This window comes from Echinops telfairi, unplaced genomic scaffold (assembly GCF_000313985.2).
Source record: "Echinops telfairi isolate 266 unplaced genomic scaffold, ASM31398v2 ScPeMD7_2291;HRSCAF=2852, whole genome shotgun sequence".
NCBI classification, from domain to species: domain Eukaryota; kingdom Metazoa; phylum Chordata; class Mammalia; order Afrosoricida; family Tenrecidae; genus Echinops; species Echinops telfairi.
Genome location: NW_022106189.1, coordinates 35,246,032 through 35,261,444, shown reverse-complemented (window position 1 = coordinate 35,261,444; position 15,413 = coordinate 35,246,032). Strand labels below are relative to the sequence as shown.

The 15,413-nt window shown below is 45.7% G+C and overlaps 2 protein-coding genes across 3 annotated transcripts in view; both read right to left on the bottom strand.

Annotated features, from left to right (window-relative positions):
• Nucleotides 1-1,970, bottom strand: part of ZNF19 (zinc finger protein 19) — a 76,679-nt gene extending 74,709 nt beyond the window's left edge. The window contains exon 1 of one of the 2 annotated variants that reach the window (XM_045293801.1): nt 1,900-1,970. The gene's annotated coding sequence lies outside the window, so the exon portion shown is untranslated. The remainder of the gene's footprint in view (nt 1-1,899) is intronic. The other variant, XM_045293802.1, reaches the window with a different exon arrangement.
• Nucleotides 1,971-4,931: 2,961 nt separating this feature from the next.
• On the bottom strand, nt 4,932-15,052 carry TAT (tyrosine aminotransferase). The gene is made up of 12 exons (XM_004704562.2): nt 14,987-15,052; nt 14,233-14,474; nt 13,972-14,076; nt 12,387-12,454; nt 10,646-10,804; nt 10,371-10,509; nt 9,897-9,949; nt 9,297-9,449; nt 8,009-8,137; nt 7,602-7,685; nt 6,758-6,856; nt 4,932-6,008 (listed from the first exon to the last, which is right to left on the bottom strand). The coding sequence occupies exons 2-12, from the start codon at nt 14,465-14,467 to the stop codon at nt 5,871-5,873; spliced, it is 1,362 nt and encodes a 453-aa protein (XP_004704619.1). The 5' UTR covers nt 14,468-14,474; nt 14,987-15,052; the 3' UTR covers nt 4,932-5,870.
• Nucleotides 15,053-15,413: the final 361 nt, after the last annotated feature.

Below are 15,413 nucleotides of genomic sequence, written 5' to 3'. Positions count from 1 at the left end.
TGGTGTGCTTCTTCCATGTGGGCTTTGTTGCTTCTGAGCTAGATGGCCTCTTGTTTACTTTCAAGCCTTTAAGACCCCAGACGCTATACCTTTTGATAGCCTGGCATATCATTGTCTTTAATAGTGACATCTGAAGGGGAAAAAAAGGCCACAATACTTGTGGGTATGTTGAACTTGAAAAAAATCACTGTTTTTCCACCATAAACAGATGAATGCAAACCAGTCTTTTTTTTTTTCTCTGAAAATTCATTTAACCTCTCCCGGGGGGACGAACAACAGAAAAGTGGGTGAAGGGCAACAGAGGACAATGTAAGATATGAAAATAATCATCTATAACTTATCAAGGGTTCATGAGGGAGGGAGGGAGGGCGGGGGAGGAAGGGGACAAAAGGGAAAAAATGAGGAGCTGATATCAAGGGCTCACATAGAAAGAAAATGCTTTGAAAATGATGGAAACATAGGTACAAATGTGCTCAACACAATGGATGAATGTATGGATTGTGATGAGACGTAAGAGCCCCCAATAAAGGTATTTAATAAAAAATCATTTAAATATCATATAAATATGAGTGGGTCCTTAAGAAGTCCGACTCCCTTAAAAAAAAAAAAAAGCTCTAGCACATAATTCACCCAGAGGTGCTGCTAAGTGAGGTCAGAGGTTCAAATCCACCAGCCGCTCCATGAGAAATAGGCAGAGTCGGCCTCAGGAAGACTATAGGCTTGGGGTCTATGTTGCTGCTGGGTGCTGTCCAGTCGGCTCTGACTCATAGTGACCTTCTGTACAACAGAATGGAACCATTCGGTCCTGCACCATCCTCAGGGTTACAGCCAGTGTCCGTCCTCACTGAGCCTTCCACCTTTTTGCTGCCCCTCCACTTTATCAAGCATAATGTTCTCCAGGGATTGGTGTCCCAGGGACATAAGACGAAGCCCGCCATCCTTGCCTGGAAAGGGCATTCTGGCTGTACCTGGAAATTCTATAGGGTAGTCCTATTCTGTCCTGTAGGAATGCTGTACATCAGAATCAACTCAAGCGCAAGAGGTTTTATAATTTACCCATCAGAGGTTTTAAATATATTCACAGTTGTGCCATTGCCAAAAATCAATTTTTGAATATTTCCATCAGCCCGCAAAGAAACCCCATGCCCATTTAGTTGGGAGGCAACCACTAATCTCTTCTGTTTCTCTAACCATTTGTCCACTCTATGTCTTTGTGATGGTATTCTTTCATTCAGTACAATATTTTCAACACCCATACCTGATGTGTTTGTACTAATACTCCATTCATTTTTATGGCCAGATAATATTCCATTGACTTTTATTGATCTGTATGTCACTTGATAAGACATTTGGGTTATTTCTACTTTGGTGCTACTATTGCTATGAATGTTTATGTACAAGTTATGTTTCCCTCTATCACGGGTATACCTAGAAGTGGAATTGCTGGGTCATATTCTGTGTATTCAAACTTTTTAGCAACTGCCATTTTTCCAAAGTGGTTGCAAAACTGCACGATCCCACCAGCGGTGTTTAAGAATTCTAATTTTGCCACATCTTGCTAATATTCACTGTTATCTGTCTTTTTAAATCGTAGCCATCCTCCCAAACCAAGCTCCCTGCAGCGAATAGGATGACTCCCGGTGAAGCTATTACAGATATTCTAGGGCAGGGTAGAAATGTCCCTGTGGGGTCCTAAGACGGTAATTCTTTATGGGGGCACAAAGCCTCGCGCTTCCCCCCCGCCTTGTGCCCCGGCCACCAGGCCTCGGGGGAGGAAGTGCACAGCGGCTTGCAACACCCAGGGGTGACTCGGGGACTTCTCTGGAAGCCTCTGGGGGGATAGGGCACAAATGGGAGACAAAGGGGGAAAGAGAAGAGGCTCCTAAGGCAAGTAGTTACCTTGGGGGAGAACAGCTGGAGCAAGAAATGTGGAATACCTTTCCCTCGGGAGCAAGGAATCAGTCACCGGGGGTCTCGAGTTCTGCGCCTGCGTGCTAAGCGGGCCGGGCTGCGCGTGTGCGCATGCGCCCGCGGCGCCAGTTCCCGCGTCTACTTCTGCGCCTGCGCCCACCCTTGGGTGCTTCTGCCTGGATGGAATCTCCCAGAATGATGAGAAGGGAGCAGCTGTAGCTCCGCAGTGCTGGGGAATTAGGCGGTTCCTAGCCAGTGACTCCGGAATAAGAAGAGAATTCACAGTTCAAATCTTTTATTTTTCAATCAAGAGCACTCTTTTTATTTTATTTTTTAATTTAATTATTTTTGAGCACTCTTTATTTGGGTACAAGTCAATACTTTTAGCTGATATAGTCCCTAAGGATAACTGAAACAATGACATTAATAGACGGTTTTATTTATTATTGTTGAATATTAGCTAGTTTATAATTCAAGTCGTTCATAAAATTATTTTTTTATTAGAAGACCATTTTATTGCGGGCTCTTAACAGCTCTTAGAGCAATCCATACATCGGTTATATCCAGCATATTTTGTACATGTTGCCATCATTATTTTCTAAACATTTGCTTTTTATTGAACCCTTATCAACTCCTTTTTTCCCTCCCTCACGCCCCATCCTCATCACCCCTTGATAAATTAAAGTTATTATTTTCATATCTTACACCGACCGCTGTCTCCCTTCCCCCATGGTTTCTGTTGTTTGTCCCCCTGGGGGTCGGGGGTGGGGGTAGTTATATGTCCATCATTGCGATCGGTCCCCTATTCCTCCCCTCCTCTCCCCACCTTCCCCCTACCCTCCTGGTATCTCGACTCCCATTTCTGTTCCACTGTCACCCCTGCCGCCACCAACTGCAGAGCACAAGTTGCACTCATGAGTTTATTTTTCGTGAATTTTGCTTTTCTTTAGTGTTGCGTCCACTTGGGAGAGTTCTTTTTCACTTACAGATACTGAGGTCTTGAGAGCCTCAGAAATGCCTTCTCGTTTGAAGTAAAATGACAAATTTGAGTACAGTACTTGAAGATAGACAAAAGGGAAACTTCCCACACATAGGCTTATACATCTCAGAACAATGGAACTACAATGTAAATAAGCAACTGACGATGCTGTGGGTTAGGCACTAGGCTCCTGTCTGCTCTGTAAAGCGTTAACCAGTCTTGGAACCCCTATACCGGTCTGTAGGAGTTGGAATCCATTGGATGAGAGTTTTGTTCTGTTGGGTTTTTTTAATTTAACTTTAATGACCACATAGAAGACACTGGGTGACTCAAGGGTGGGAAGGAGAAGCATTGGTTCTTGGCAGGGTGTGTGGGGGGTAATCATTGGCATTTGTCCAATGTGAGTGTATTATTTTTCATGTTTTCATATCCATTTGAATCCTTTGTGAGAAGGCAGACAACAAGGGAATGTTTTGGATAATTTTATTCATTCTTTACTATTAAAAGATCATTTTATTGGTGGCTCTTACAGCTCTTACAACAATCCATACATCAATTGTATCAAGCATATTTGTACATATATTGCCATCATTATTTTCTCTTTTTTTTTTTTTTGGTCAGTTTTTTAAAATTGTTTTATTAGGGGCTCATACAACTCTTATCACAATCCATACATACATCAATTGTGTAAAGTACATTTGTACATTCATTGCCCTCAACATTCTCAAAACATTTGCTCTCCACTTAAGCCCCCGGCATCAGCTCCTCATTTTCCCCTCCCTCCCCGCTCCCCTCTCCCTCATGAACCCTTGACAACAAGGGAATTTGAAAGTGTTAGACATTCATGTAGAATTCGGTCATCCTGGGGAAACCTGAGTAAACCTGTTTATTTCTGGTCAAAAACCATGGGGTGGGCTGCACAGGGAGAGAAGGGTCGGGCAGTTTTGGAAAATAACAGGGAGGGAAGATATGCAGGAGACACACAATTGAACCTTTGCCGTCAATCGTTTCTCTTGGGTTTGCCAAAGAAATGGCAAGGGAACCTTTAGGTTCACAGACATCAAATGGAGGCTGAAAAGAAGGCATTGTATGCTAATTTTTATGAGGGAAATAAATTGGGTATAACTGGTAGGGTTGAAATCTGATGTTCTTCTAGATAAAGGAAGACTTCTCACGGTGAGGAATCTTCAGACTGGTTATGGTCGATCCTTGCCCTCAACCTTTCAAGATAACTTCAAGCTCCCTCCTCTAAGGGAAATGGTGAGGACATTTTTAGACAAGCATCTATACCTAAGAGGGTTTGCAGACCCAAAGGTCATGCCATGTAGATAACAAACATTTCCTGGGTCAAGATGAACTACTTCAACTTCATTGCCCAGTGAACGGTTAGTGGATCTGGCCAAGGATAGGAACTTGGGGCCTGACATGCTGATGCTGTTGATAGGTACCATCAAATTGATTTTTGGCCCAGTGACCCCATGTAACCCAGTAGAACTGCTCCATGGGGTTTCTTAGAGACAGCGGTTAAAGGTCTCAGCTACTAACCCAAGAGGTCAGTGGTTTGAACCTACCAGAAGCTCCATAGGAGGAAGACGTGACAGTTGGCTTCTGGAAAGATTTACAGCCTGGGAAACCTTATGGGGCCAGTTCCTCAGTCCCATGGAGTCTCGGAGAGCGGTCAGAGCAGCCTGCACACAAAGAGATGCTCTCTATGGGAGCAGATCACCAGGTGTTTCCCGTGAGTGAGGAGACACTCGGTGGTTGGAACACCAACTTTCCAGTTAGCAGCTGAGGTAAGGGATCTAAAACGTTGTAAGTATGAAGGCAATGCCCAGAGGGTCAGAATTGGTTGTCTTCATTGTAGATAAGCAGCCAGAAGTTGAGTTCCCAGATAAAATATTTTAGGAATAATAAGTCATAAGTAACTCCAGAAATCAGTACATCTGCGAAGAAACAAGTGAGACCTAGTTGGTAATACATCAGATTGCGTGATAGAAATCCCCCTAAAGGGGGAAAAAAAACCCACACCACCACAGAGGAGCATCGTTAGTACATTTTATTTTTTAAAAAAAGAAGAAAAATAATAATTTATGCCCTTGCCAAAATAAAGAATCTTGACAATATAAATGTTTCTTACAAAACATATGAAAAGATAACATAATATATGTCAATAAATCAACATCAATGTTATAGCAAAAGGAAGAAAGATTCCATCACAAGGGAGGATATTCCTGGCTCTGACTCAGCAGCATTTTGGGGGAGGGAGCCTCTGATTTCTCCTTTCCTTGGCACTGCTGTGCCTCTTTACGAAAGCTTGAGACATATCGATGTGAATTTACAAAGTCGATCAATTAAGAAGATGTTTCTTTACATCACAAAATGCTTCCACCTCCCCACCCCCACCCCTAAAAAATCCAAGAAAATATTTCAGCCAGGAATCCTTCAAGGAGCAAATTTTCCTGATGCATTTAGGATGTGATTATTAAATACAGGTGTGCCCTCTTGTTCCCCGCTTTGGCTGCACTGCATACAGTGAGGGGTTCCGGAAGTGAGGATGGCACAGAGTGGGGCTTCCGACCTGACTGGGGAAAGTGCGTTCTTACTGTTAGGGCGAGGAAATGTGGGAGCACTCAAGTTCTCTCTCTCTCTCTCTCCAGTTTTCTTTCTTCCCTTCCTTGTCTCTGCTGCACCTTTGTAAACTCCGCTCACCCAGTATTCCCCGGGAAAAGGAGAAGCCCTATGGCAGGGGTCATGTTAATGAGCTAGGGAGTCCCTCCCACAGAGAAGAGTGTGAGGGGACCCTGAGCCCCAGAGTGTATATGTAGATCTAGGGAGGAAAGCAGAAGCATGCTGTGCTCTTGATGTGGTGTTGTGTTTTTTTGAGGGCCCTCTCCCCATAGGGGCACCCATTCCCAGGGGAGCAGCAGGCCAGCCGAGCCCGCTCTGAATGAGACACATCTTCAGGAGGATGGACGAAGGCCTATTTGTCACACTCCTCCTGGCTTCCCTCAGCTTGGTAGTGCCGCTCACAGAACTCCTGGATGCGGCTGCAGGCCTCCAGCATCATCACCTCGGGCACGGTGATGACCACCCGGAAGAAATTCGGGTACTCGAAGCACTGCAAAAAAGAAGAGCCTGTCATCTCCAGGAGAGCTGGCTCTGGTCCCAGACCCCGCCCCCCCATCAATGGCCAGGACCCCCATCAGCAAGAGGCAGTCATGGGTAGACACAGTGGCCACAACAAGGGGCTCGAGCGAGCCCCCATGGAGCGGATGGAGCAGGATGGGGCAGGGCCCCTGTGAGGAAGAATCGACTGGGCAGCCCCAAACAACCTGGGTCCATCCCAGCCCCAGCCCGGAGGGCCCAACTTGGTAACTGGGTTCATTCATCTTTAAAAGGAAACCTTGGGACAGCTGGGTCTCCTCGAACTTCGGGTGGGTCACAACTTGTATTTCAGGTACAGGTGGGATAGGGAGGGGAGAGAAGCAAATTTTAAATAGAGGACATCAGACATAGCCACTTTAATCTAAATAAGTAAATCTAATCAAACGAGAATATTCTTTGTTAAGCCAGATGGGGCCGGGGATAGGGAAGGCTAAAGTCCTTGGGTGGTGGAAATGGGTTGCACCCAACCTTGAGCCTAAAGGTTGGTGGTTCGAACCCACCCAGTGGCACTTGGAGAAAACCTGTCAGTCTACTTTTGTTAATAATATAGTCAAGAGAGCCCTGTGGGGCAGTTCTACCCTGGAACTGTAGCCCTGAGTCAGAATAAACTCCCGGGCAAGTAACAAGGAGCCACAGGCCAGTTCCGGGCGGCTCCTGGGGCTCTAGAAACTGCAGAGGACATGCTCAGAGACAAGCACTCACCGTAGCCGGGAGGCAGTGGACAGATTGCTCGGCAAATAACCGCTCAGTGAACTCCACGTCATTCTCGAATTCGGGGAAGTGCTCCATCTCAATGCCAACCTGTACCAACCATAGAAGGAAGGGGCAAACTTGTCAGGAGGAGGGAAGGCGGGCCAACTCCCGATGTTGGAAGGTAAGGTAGGGAATTTTCTAGAAGTCGCCTGGGAACTTCACTGCAGACAACTCAGCCTGGGGCTCTAGCAAGCACTGGTGGACTCATGACCTTTGACACCGGGAAGAGAAGATCTATTTATAGTTACAATGTATTTATAGTGACTATATACTTATAGTCACAGCATCCTTTTAGGATGCTGATAAATGACAGTTGGAGATATAGAATGCTAGTGTATCTCAAAAGAGGCACTATTAACATGATAGTGGGCTAGACAATTCTGTTCCACCCAATATAGGAGATTTAGCGTGTCCTGCACTGCTACGGGTCAGAATAGACTCAGCAATGAGTCCCACAAAATGCCAGTAGCACACACACCCCACACACAGTCACAACGATAGTTGTGGGAAAAATCTGTTATCTGTGTCGTATGTCTTCCTTGTGTATGGACATCAAATGGTTGCCCAAACTGTGGAATTGTCCTTTTAAGAGCTCTTTGAACACAGGTGAAATCACATCTGTGGAACGATTCAGAACAAGACAGCTGGACTTGGGAGTCACTGTCATTCTGAATGGTGACTCCTGAGTTGTCAGTGCACACACCTTGCATGACCACCTCTGGCAGCCGGGTGGAGCGGTTTCCCTTTGCTTTACAACATATATAGATCTAGCACCTGCCACTCATATACTCACCATGAGGTACATGGCCCCGGAAGGGCAGACTGGCCGGAGTCCAGGGATAGCAGCCAATGCCCCATAGCAGAGATCGGCGTTAGACTACAAGAGGAGGTTGAGAGAAATCAAGAATCGGTGTTTAGGTAAGAGAAAACCAAGCCATGAAGAGAGCCAGCATTGAGCATCAGGAACCTAGGTTTGTTCTCCTAGCAGAAGGAATCAACCAGAAAAAGCCCGGTGGTCTTCAGGCACTGGTACCAATGGTGGGCAGGGATAAACGTGAGAGGGGAAACATAGATGGATCCCATCTTCTGGACAGATAGGAGACCACAATAGCACATGGCTCCAGAAATGAAGACCAGGGATTCCCGGTTCCAGTGGTGCCGTTCCCTGACGCTGCAGTGGAAGGTCTTCATCTCACTTACCTTGAGGAAGCTTAGCGTCTTGTCATAGAACTCCTGAGGCGTGCGATGCAGGATGCTTTTTAGGGCTCCCTGGACAATGGTGCAGGGTCCCAGGATCCGCTGGCTGAGCTTCACCAGCCCATCTCGGATCTACAAGGAAACGCAGCCTTAATTAAGCAGCCCTGATCCTGGGTTCTTGCTCTGACCGTTGTTTCTATCAGATTTTTAATCTTGGGAGAGGGGAAGTGATGGTGCCTGGTGACATTCTGACCTCAGGCCACGTGGGTTTGCAGCCCAGCTCTGTCACACACCTGCTGTATGACTCCTGACAATTGATAGCATTCTTCTGTGCCACCCTTTCCCTCAGCAGTGCGATGGAGTGAATACTGGGGGTGGTCATGATTACATAATGGATATGCAATGAGATAACAGCAACCCCAAAGATTAGACAGACCTTATAGGGGAGGGATGAGAACCAGAGTGGTTGCACCACTTGAGCAACGTGCCCAGTGTCCCGGAATGATTCGGGTAGAGGCTGCTGAACCGATATATGTTTTGCTGTGTGTCTATTCTCAACAACAGAATGAACAGTGTGCTTGTCTAGAAAGCACGGCACATAATAAATCCTCAAACATTAGAAGGCATGCCTGTTATTCTTTCCTTTGGGGGGAATCCTAAATTCAGAAATCGAGGCAACTTCCTCACAGAACAAGATACAGGGAAACTGGTCTTGGAACAGAAATAACTGATACCCTCTTTCGCCACTGTCTTTCTCAAACTCAAAACAGTCAAACAAACGTCACTGCCATCGAGTCAATTCTGATTTATAGAGACCCTAGGGAACAGAGTAGGTGTTGTCCCTTTAAGTTTCTGAGACTGTAAATCTCTTTGGGAGCAGAAAGCCTCAGTTTGCTCCTACAGAGTGGTTGGTGGGTTTGAACTGCTGATCTGCAGTTAGCAGCCCAAAATGTAACCCTGTATACCAGTGGTTCTCAACCTTCCTAATGCCATGACCCTGTAATATAGTTCCTCATGTTGTGGTGACCCCCCCACCATAAAATTATTTTCATTGCTACTTCCTGACTGCAATTTTGCTACTGTTATGAATCAGGAGACCCCTGTGAAGGGGTCGTTCGACCCCCAAAAGGGGTTGCAACCCACAGGTTGGGAACCGCTGCTCTATACCAAGGCTCCTCTAGTGTCTTCCTAGACATCCTGAACCGTGGGGCTAAGAAGCAGAAGGGAAAAAAATCCACAAAAAAGGAAGCATACACAGACCAGGCACACTGTTTCACCACCTCATTCTCACCTCGTTGCCAAAAATATCTTTTCGGTCATGGATGAGGATCCAGCCCAGCCTCCAGCCAGGAACCAGCCAGCGCTTGGCCAGCCCACCACAGGACAGGATGGGCACCTTGGTGCTGAGGGTGGCCAGGGGCTCATATTTGCAATCTGAAAAGACCTGAGGACAAGAGGTGCTCATTAGAGTTGTCTTCTTGCAAACATCTCAGTGAACCAGGCCTCCCCATCTTTGCTATCACACACATATTTTTACTCTTCTTACAGGTTGTAGACACACAGTGACCCCCATGTGACAGAATAGAACTGCCCCCTAAGCTTTTCTTAGCTGTCACCTTGACAGAAGCAGGTCACCAATTCTTTCTCCCACGGCGCCACTGAGTGGGTTTCCAACGGCCAACCTTCCGATTGGCAAACTCATTCTTAACTCCTGTGCTGCCAGGCCTCCTGCCTGCACACCTATGTGCTGTTCAGAGTACAGGGAGGCTGGTTTTCAGGACTGAAATAATTAGGCGCTGCTTCTGATAGTTTCAATAACTACCTTCGAAGCTCCCCACAAAACAATCTGAGGTGGAGAGATCCGTGGGTGATGCATCCTGCCAGGACTCACCATGTCTCCATAGATCTCATCGGCTAAGATGGGGACACATTGTCTTGCAGCCACTGAAAAGAAAAGAAACGCAAGGCAGTGATGTTCCGTGGATTTGCCTTAACACTTCACAGTCACTCCGTCTTATTTGCATGTTGCAGTTCGTTATTTGTGCGTCTCATCTTCTTCCTCTTGAAGAACTGTGATTTTTTTCTAATTCTTCTTGGGTATCAAGCCTCAATTGGTCATGTCATTAACTAGATATGTCAACCCCGGCTTCCAGCGTGGGAGTGGTCACGAGGCTCATGTTTCTTATTTTATTGCTTCTTTTAGCCACGTCCCATATGCCCACGACCTGCTGAGAGTAGAGACCTCCAAGAACTCCTTCCCTCTGTCCTAGGTTTGGAATGTACGGAACTACTCTTTCTTCCTCACCCCAGAAACAAGCTAGGGGGTCCCCTCTGCATCCTCCTCTATGACGCCAGGTGGGCTTACCTGCCAGAATTTTCTGAAGGTGCTGTTTGCTGAAAACGGACCCACAGGGGTTTGATGGGTTATTAATGATGAGACACGCTGTCTTCTCATCAATCAGAGATTCCAATTGTTTCAGGTCAATCTCCCAAGACTTTTCAGGCTGGAGAGGAAGAAAGGGTGAGGGTACTAAGATGATTCTGAGAAACTTAGAGTGTTAAGGACAAAACAAAGCAATCTGTGACCTGGACCACCCAGTTCCTTGTAGCCACTTGAGTCTGAAATGAAAAGTCATTTACCAACAGATCGTAGAGTTTGACCTCAATTCCCATAGACTCTGCCAAAGTCCGGTAGAGTGAGAAGCCAGGCCTAGGAATTAGGATGTTTTGTCCTGGATTGGCCAACACAGCTAAACAGAGTTCGATCGCCTGACTGCAGCCGCTTGTCAGAATGACATCCTGTGAGAGCAGAAAAGTGGAACTTGGTGAGGGTGTGATGGGGGCAACCCTAAAGGTGCTTCCACAAGTTCTGGGTAGGGTAGCGGGGGCTTGTTCAAGGGTACAAAAGAGACCCCCAATCTCAAACAGAGTTTATTAACTCTTTAAGGGGACAAAGACACAGACACAGACCCCGGATGCGGGAGGCCCTTAGCACAAGGCCACAATGGCACCCAAGGATTCAGAGCCACACAACTGCTTAAACAAGTCCTGGAACACAAAGGAGATGGTCACAAATTCATCATTCGGTGGCAGACCAACACATCACAGCTAGACAGGATGGGACCATGATTGGGAGATGTACATTGTTAGATAGAAGGGCTTACCATACTGGTCCAGGGCCCTCCAACCAAGGCAGTGAGGGGAGACTGATAAGGCCTGACTCGTGACTATGCAACCCCTGTACTGTTCCCAGTAGATGCCCTCCATCAAGGATTTACCCAGGCAAGTCCCAAGAGAAAGCCTGCCTCTGGCTGGGCAGGTTGGAGATGGGTGGACTATCCCACTCTGCAAGGCACCCTGTCTGAGGGCAAGACTATCTACATCCCTGGTTAATGATCAGAAAGAATTCAACGGGGGCTGAATCTATTAGGTGACCCTGCAAATGGATTTTGAGCTGTCACTGCCATCCACAGCCTGTTGCAAACTGGGGTGCTCAGAATTGAAGCTCTAATACAGGCTGTACTGCACCCAAACCAAGAGAAATAGATATCTTTACATATGTCCGTATCTAAATGCTGTTGAAAACGTTGGCCTCTCTCTCTCTCTCTCTCTCTCTCTCTCTCTCTCTGTAAGTGGCTTTAAAAGGATAGATTGGCTATGACTCATCACACGCCTTGGGACAGCATGATGGCCTTGGACTTTTTTACCTGGTTATTTATTTACTTTGAGCCAGAGATTTGAAGCCTGGCTCTTCTTTGAAATACAGACAAAGGGCATCTCCTATATTAGGCAACAGAAAACAGAAGGAAGGATAACATTTCATCTTAAACTTGGCATTGCCATCACTTCAATGTGCCATGGTGTCATAATCTCCCCAATCGGAGTGACCTTTCAGTGAGTGAAAGAAGCCGCACATTCTAAAAGCTCTTACTGGTGAAAAAATTTTTTCTCAATGACGAAGTGCATATGAATTGTTTTCCAATGGTCTCCTGCAGAGAATCAAACCTCTGAGCCCTTCAAGTTCCCTGGAGAGCGACATCACTTAAGTCGTATGTCACATTCTTATCATACGTCAAATCTGTGACTCAACAGTCACGGATTGGTGGTCTCCACTATATAAACTCAGAACTCACTGCCATCAAATGAATGCAATTCATGGCGACACTACAGGACAGGGTAGAACTGCCCCCGTGGGTTTCCGAAGCAGTAAATCTTGAGAGGAGTAGGCAGCCTCATCTTTCTCATTCCCACTATATAAGAAGTCTTCTGATGACTAAAGGGCGATTATTTTCCACTTCCACCCAATCCTGAACTTGCATTCCTTTTGGACCAAAAACAAGGAAAAAGGCAGTTCCGAGCTGGGCCCTTGTATCAGGCTCACCTTAGCTTCCAGGGGTGCCTCAGGGCAGTGGTAATAAGAAGCAATCTCCTCTCGACTGGCTAGGTAGCCTGAAAGAAAAGAGTCAGAGAGTGAGCAGGAGGGCTTCTCCCCTTCATCAGCAGTGATGCCTTAGTGAGGTGGCCCAGAACAGACTGCTTAGTTCAGCTCTCCCCACTGTCAAACACAACAGACAATAACAAGAGCTCCCCGCACAATGAGATACTCTACACTACCTTAATTACTGTGTGCTTTTCTCTATAAAAGCATGGATTTAGATTACTCCTAAATCTCTTCCAGATAATCCTCTGATTCTATCCTTTCTGAAAACTTGCAAACAATGTATTCAATAAATTAAATCCATTTAAAGTTATTTTTAATTCTATAATTTAGCTATACCTGGGGTTCTTTTTTGTTGTTTACTTCTTTATTTTCATATATAATATTTCCAAATATTGGCTTACAAGTGTCAAGTACAGGCAGTTATAGACACATGATCATTGTTACAGCAAGGTTCTCCAAAAGGATGGCCTTCCCGTAGCAAGGCCAGGGCTGTTTCACAGTGTTTGCTCATTTAATACACACCAAGGGCTGGTCTCCCACAGCTATGTAAGTTAGCACTTAATTGTTAACGAGGAAAAACATTTCCTTAGGTGTCTGTTTGCTATCCAGATTTCCCTTTATGTGAAATTTCCCTCCTCTGAACATTTATTTTTCAAAGGGAGACTTGGTGTTGTCTCTTGGGATGAACTCCGTTGCCTAGACTTGGGATATGAAAGTCATGGTAAACTTCATAACCCATTTTTGATCTTGACTTTGATTCTTGTAAGAAATTTTATTTTTAAAATGTACTGCTTTGAAGGGTTTTTAGATTCTATTCTAGCCTGAAACAGGGTTATTATTCTACATAGAATACACTTCTATGTACACATATGCACAGAGGGGGAAATGTTTGACCCTGAAACATAACTGAGGAATCACTTATTTTACCAAAAACTTCTGGGTGGAAATTTTTCTTAAGTAGGGATGATTTAAACATCAATAGGAAAAATTGTTCTTCAGTCAGAAACAACCTTGTATTCTCTCAAAATGACAGCCCAATTCTTTGTTGTTCTAGGGATTTTTACCACTTTTGACCTTTTACATCATTACTATACATTTCTGTGCGCTCAGGATCACAATTAAGATAAGCCTTCAAGAAATAAAAGCAAAAGAGGCTGTTTACAGAGGGCAATAAATAAGTTGAATTCAGGACCCAGAAGACTCAGTAAGAAGTCACTTTGGCCAGACCCAAAGCCTCATGTTCATGAGTGGTGATGGGATGGAAACACCATGGGAGGAGGTAATGGGAATCTAGAAGCAAGGTGTACATTTGTCAAAGATGCCTGGAAAGGAGTTAGACCTTTGTGCCTTATGTTTAAGGACCCTGAGACTCCTTTCCAAAATCCGAAAGGCCATTTGATCTTAATTCCTCCTTAGGAACTGTATGCATCAGCAAGGCAAGGAGCACTGCTAAAAACTGAGTTTTCTTATAACAGTACCAAAAGACTGGGTAGCCCCTGGGCAGAGGGTCTTGGGAGGAGCTTACCAATGGATGGGGCATAGCCGTTGTACTTCCCTGAGTCCAGAGCGTCTTTCATTGCCTGTGTCACTTCAGGGTCTGTAGGCAGGTTTCCAAACACCGTTGGGTCCCCTTTTCAGGGAAGAAAAACACAAAGAAGTCACCAAGTGGTTACTCTTCTCTGCTCAGTGATCAGACTCACCCTCTACTTCCATCTTTTCAATCAGCCCTTGGGGATTGGGGTAGGGGAGATAATGACTACTCCCCCGACAACTGTCCCCAACTCACCAATTGACAGAGCGATTGCTGCTTTGCTCGGATTTGGCGTCACCTTCATGTTGTCCACAATGGCCCGGATGGGGTTGAAAGTGTTGTTGGACATATCCGAGGGCTTCACAGCCCATCTGGCTTTCCTGCCTTTCAGTTTTCCCTGAAAGGGGCTTCTCCCACCAATGTTGACTTGCACATCCCGAACTGCGGGGAGGGCGCTATTGCCATTCATCTGAATCACATAAGCGTCCATTGCCACCCTGTGGGGTAAAAGATGGGGTCCAGTGATTTTCAGAACAGAGCACTTGGAGTTAAACACTGGCTTTCACTGGATGACGCTTTCCAAATGCCTTCTTATTCGATGCATTCTCATCTAAAGTAGCTTTGTCATGAATGAGGAGAGTGATGAAACTTTTACTGAGATGGAAAAGAGAACAAGAACCCATTCTAAAACGTTAGGAGGGAGCACTTCAGTGACCTTCTCTCTCGTCAATGACATTCGCTAAGTGCAATTGAGATTCCTGTAAAAATGGCTCAATGTTCTCAATGGAACCGAGGGAGAAAGGGCACACAACGCACACAATCAAATCATATAGATCCCCTTCTTGCCAGGTAGAGCCTACCTAAGAGAGTCTCCCTAAAACTCCACCAGACTTGCCCTCTGTCGAGAAGAACCAGGCAGAACCAAAGTGCCGTTAATATTATTAGCGAACGAGGGTCTTAACGACACACCAGACAGAAAAATGAACACACGAATTAGCTGATTATTTACCTTCCAAATTTAGGAGAAACAGGCTCCGCGTAGCTGAACTTGAAAGTTCACTTCTTCTCCTACAGGCTACCAGTGACAACAGGCAAACGCTGACTCCTAAAATAGTCTCCACAAATGTGGGTTGGGCCTGAACCAGGTTTGCTATTGGTTGAAGATGAGAGCGGAACAGCCAGCCCCCCCACCTTGTTCTCTGTCCTTCCCTCCCCAATTTTTGCCGCCTCTCATCCCTAGCCTCCCCCCACCCTCAAACCAGGGATATGTCCTCAGATCAAACACCTGCAATTCTCGGTGTTAACTCTTTCTGGGCACATTTTTAAAAGTTCGAGAAGCCTGGCAGAGGACAGTTATGATTACAGTTGGTGATTTTGATGAAATATGCTTCAAGTTGAGAAACAAAACCGTTACAATGTAAATGGTGCAGGGATAT

Excerpts from the sequence above, each read along its gene's own strand:
- TAT (XM_004704562.2), bottom strand. The coding sequence starts at position 14,467 with ATGGACGCTTATGTGATTCAGATGAATGGCAATAGCGCCCTCCCCGCA. Across the intron at positions 12,455-13,971 it reads CGGCTATGCCCCATCCATTG|GCTACCTAGCCAGTCGAGAG; the intron begins GTAAGCTCCTCC and ends CTTTTCTTTCAG. Across the intron at positions 10,805-12,386 it reads AGGCACCCCTGGAAGCTAAG|GATGTCATTCTGACAAGCGG; the intron begins GTGAGCCTGATA and ends CTGCTCTCACAG.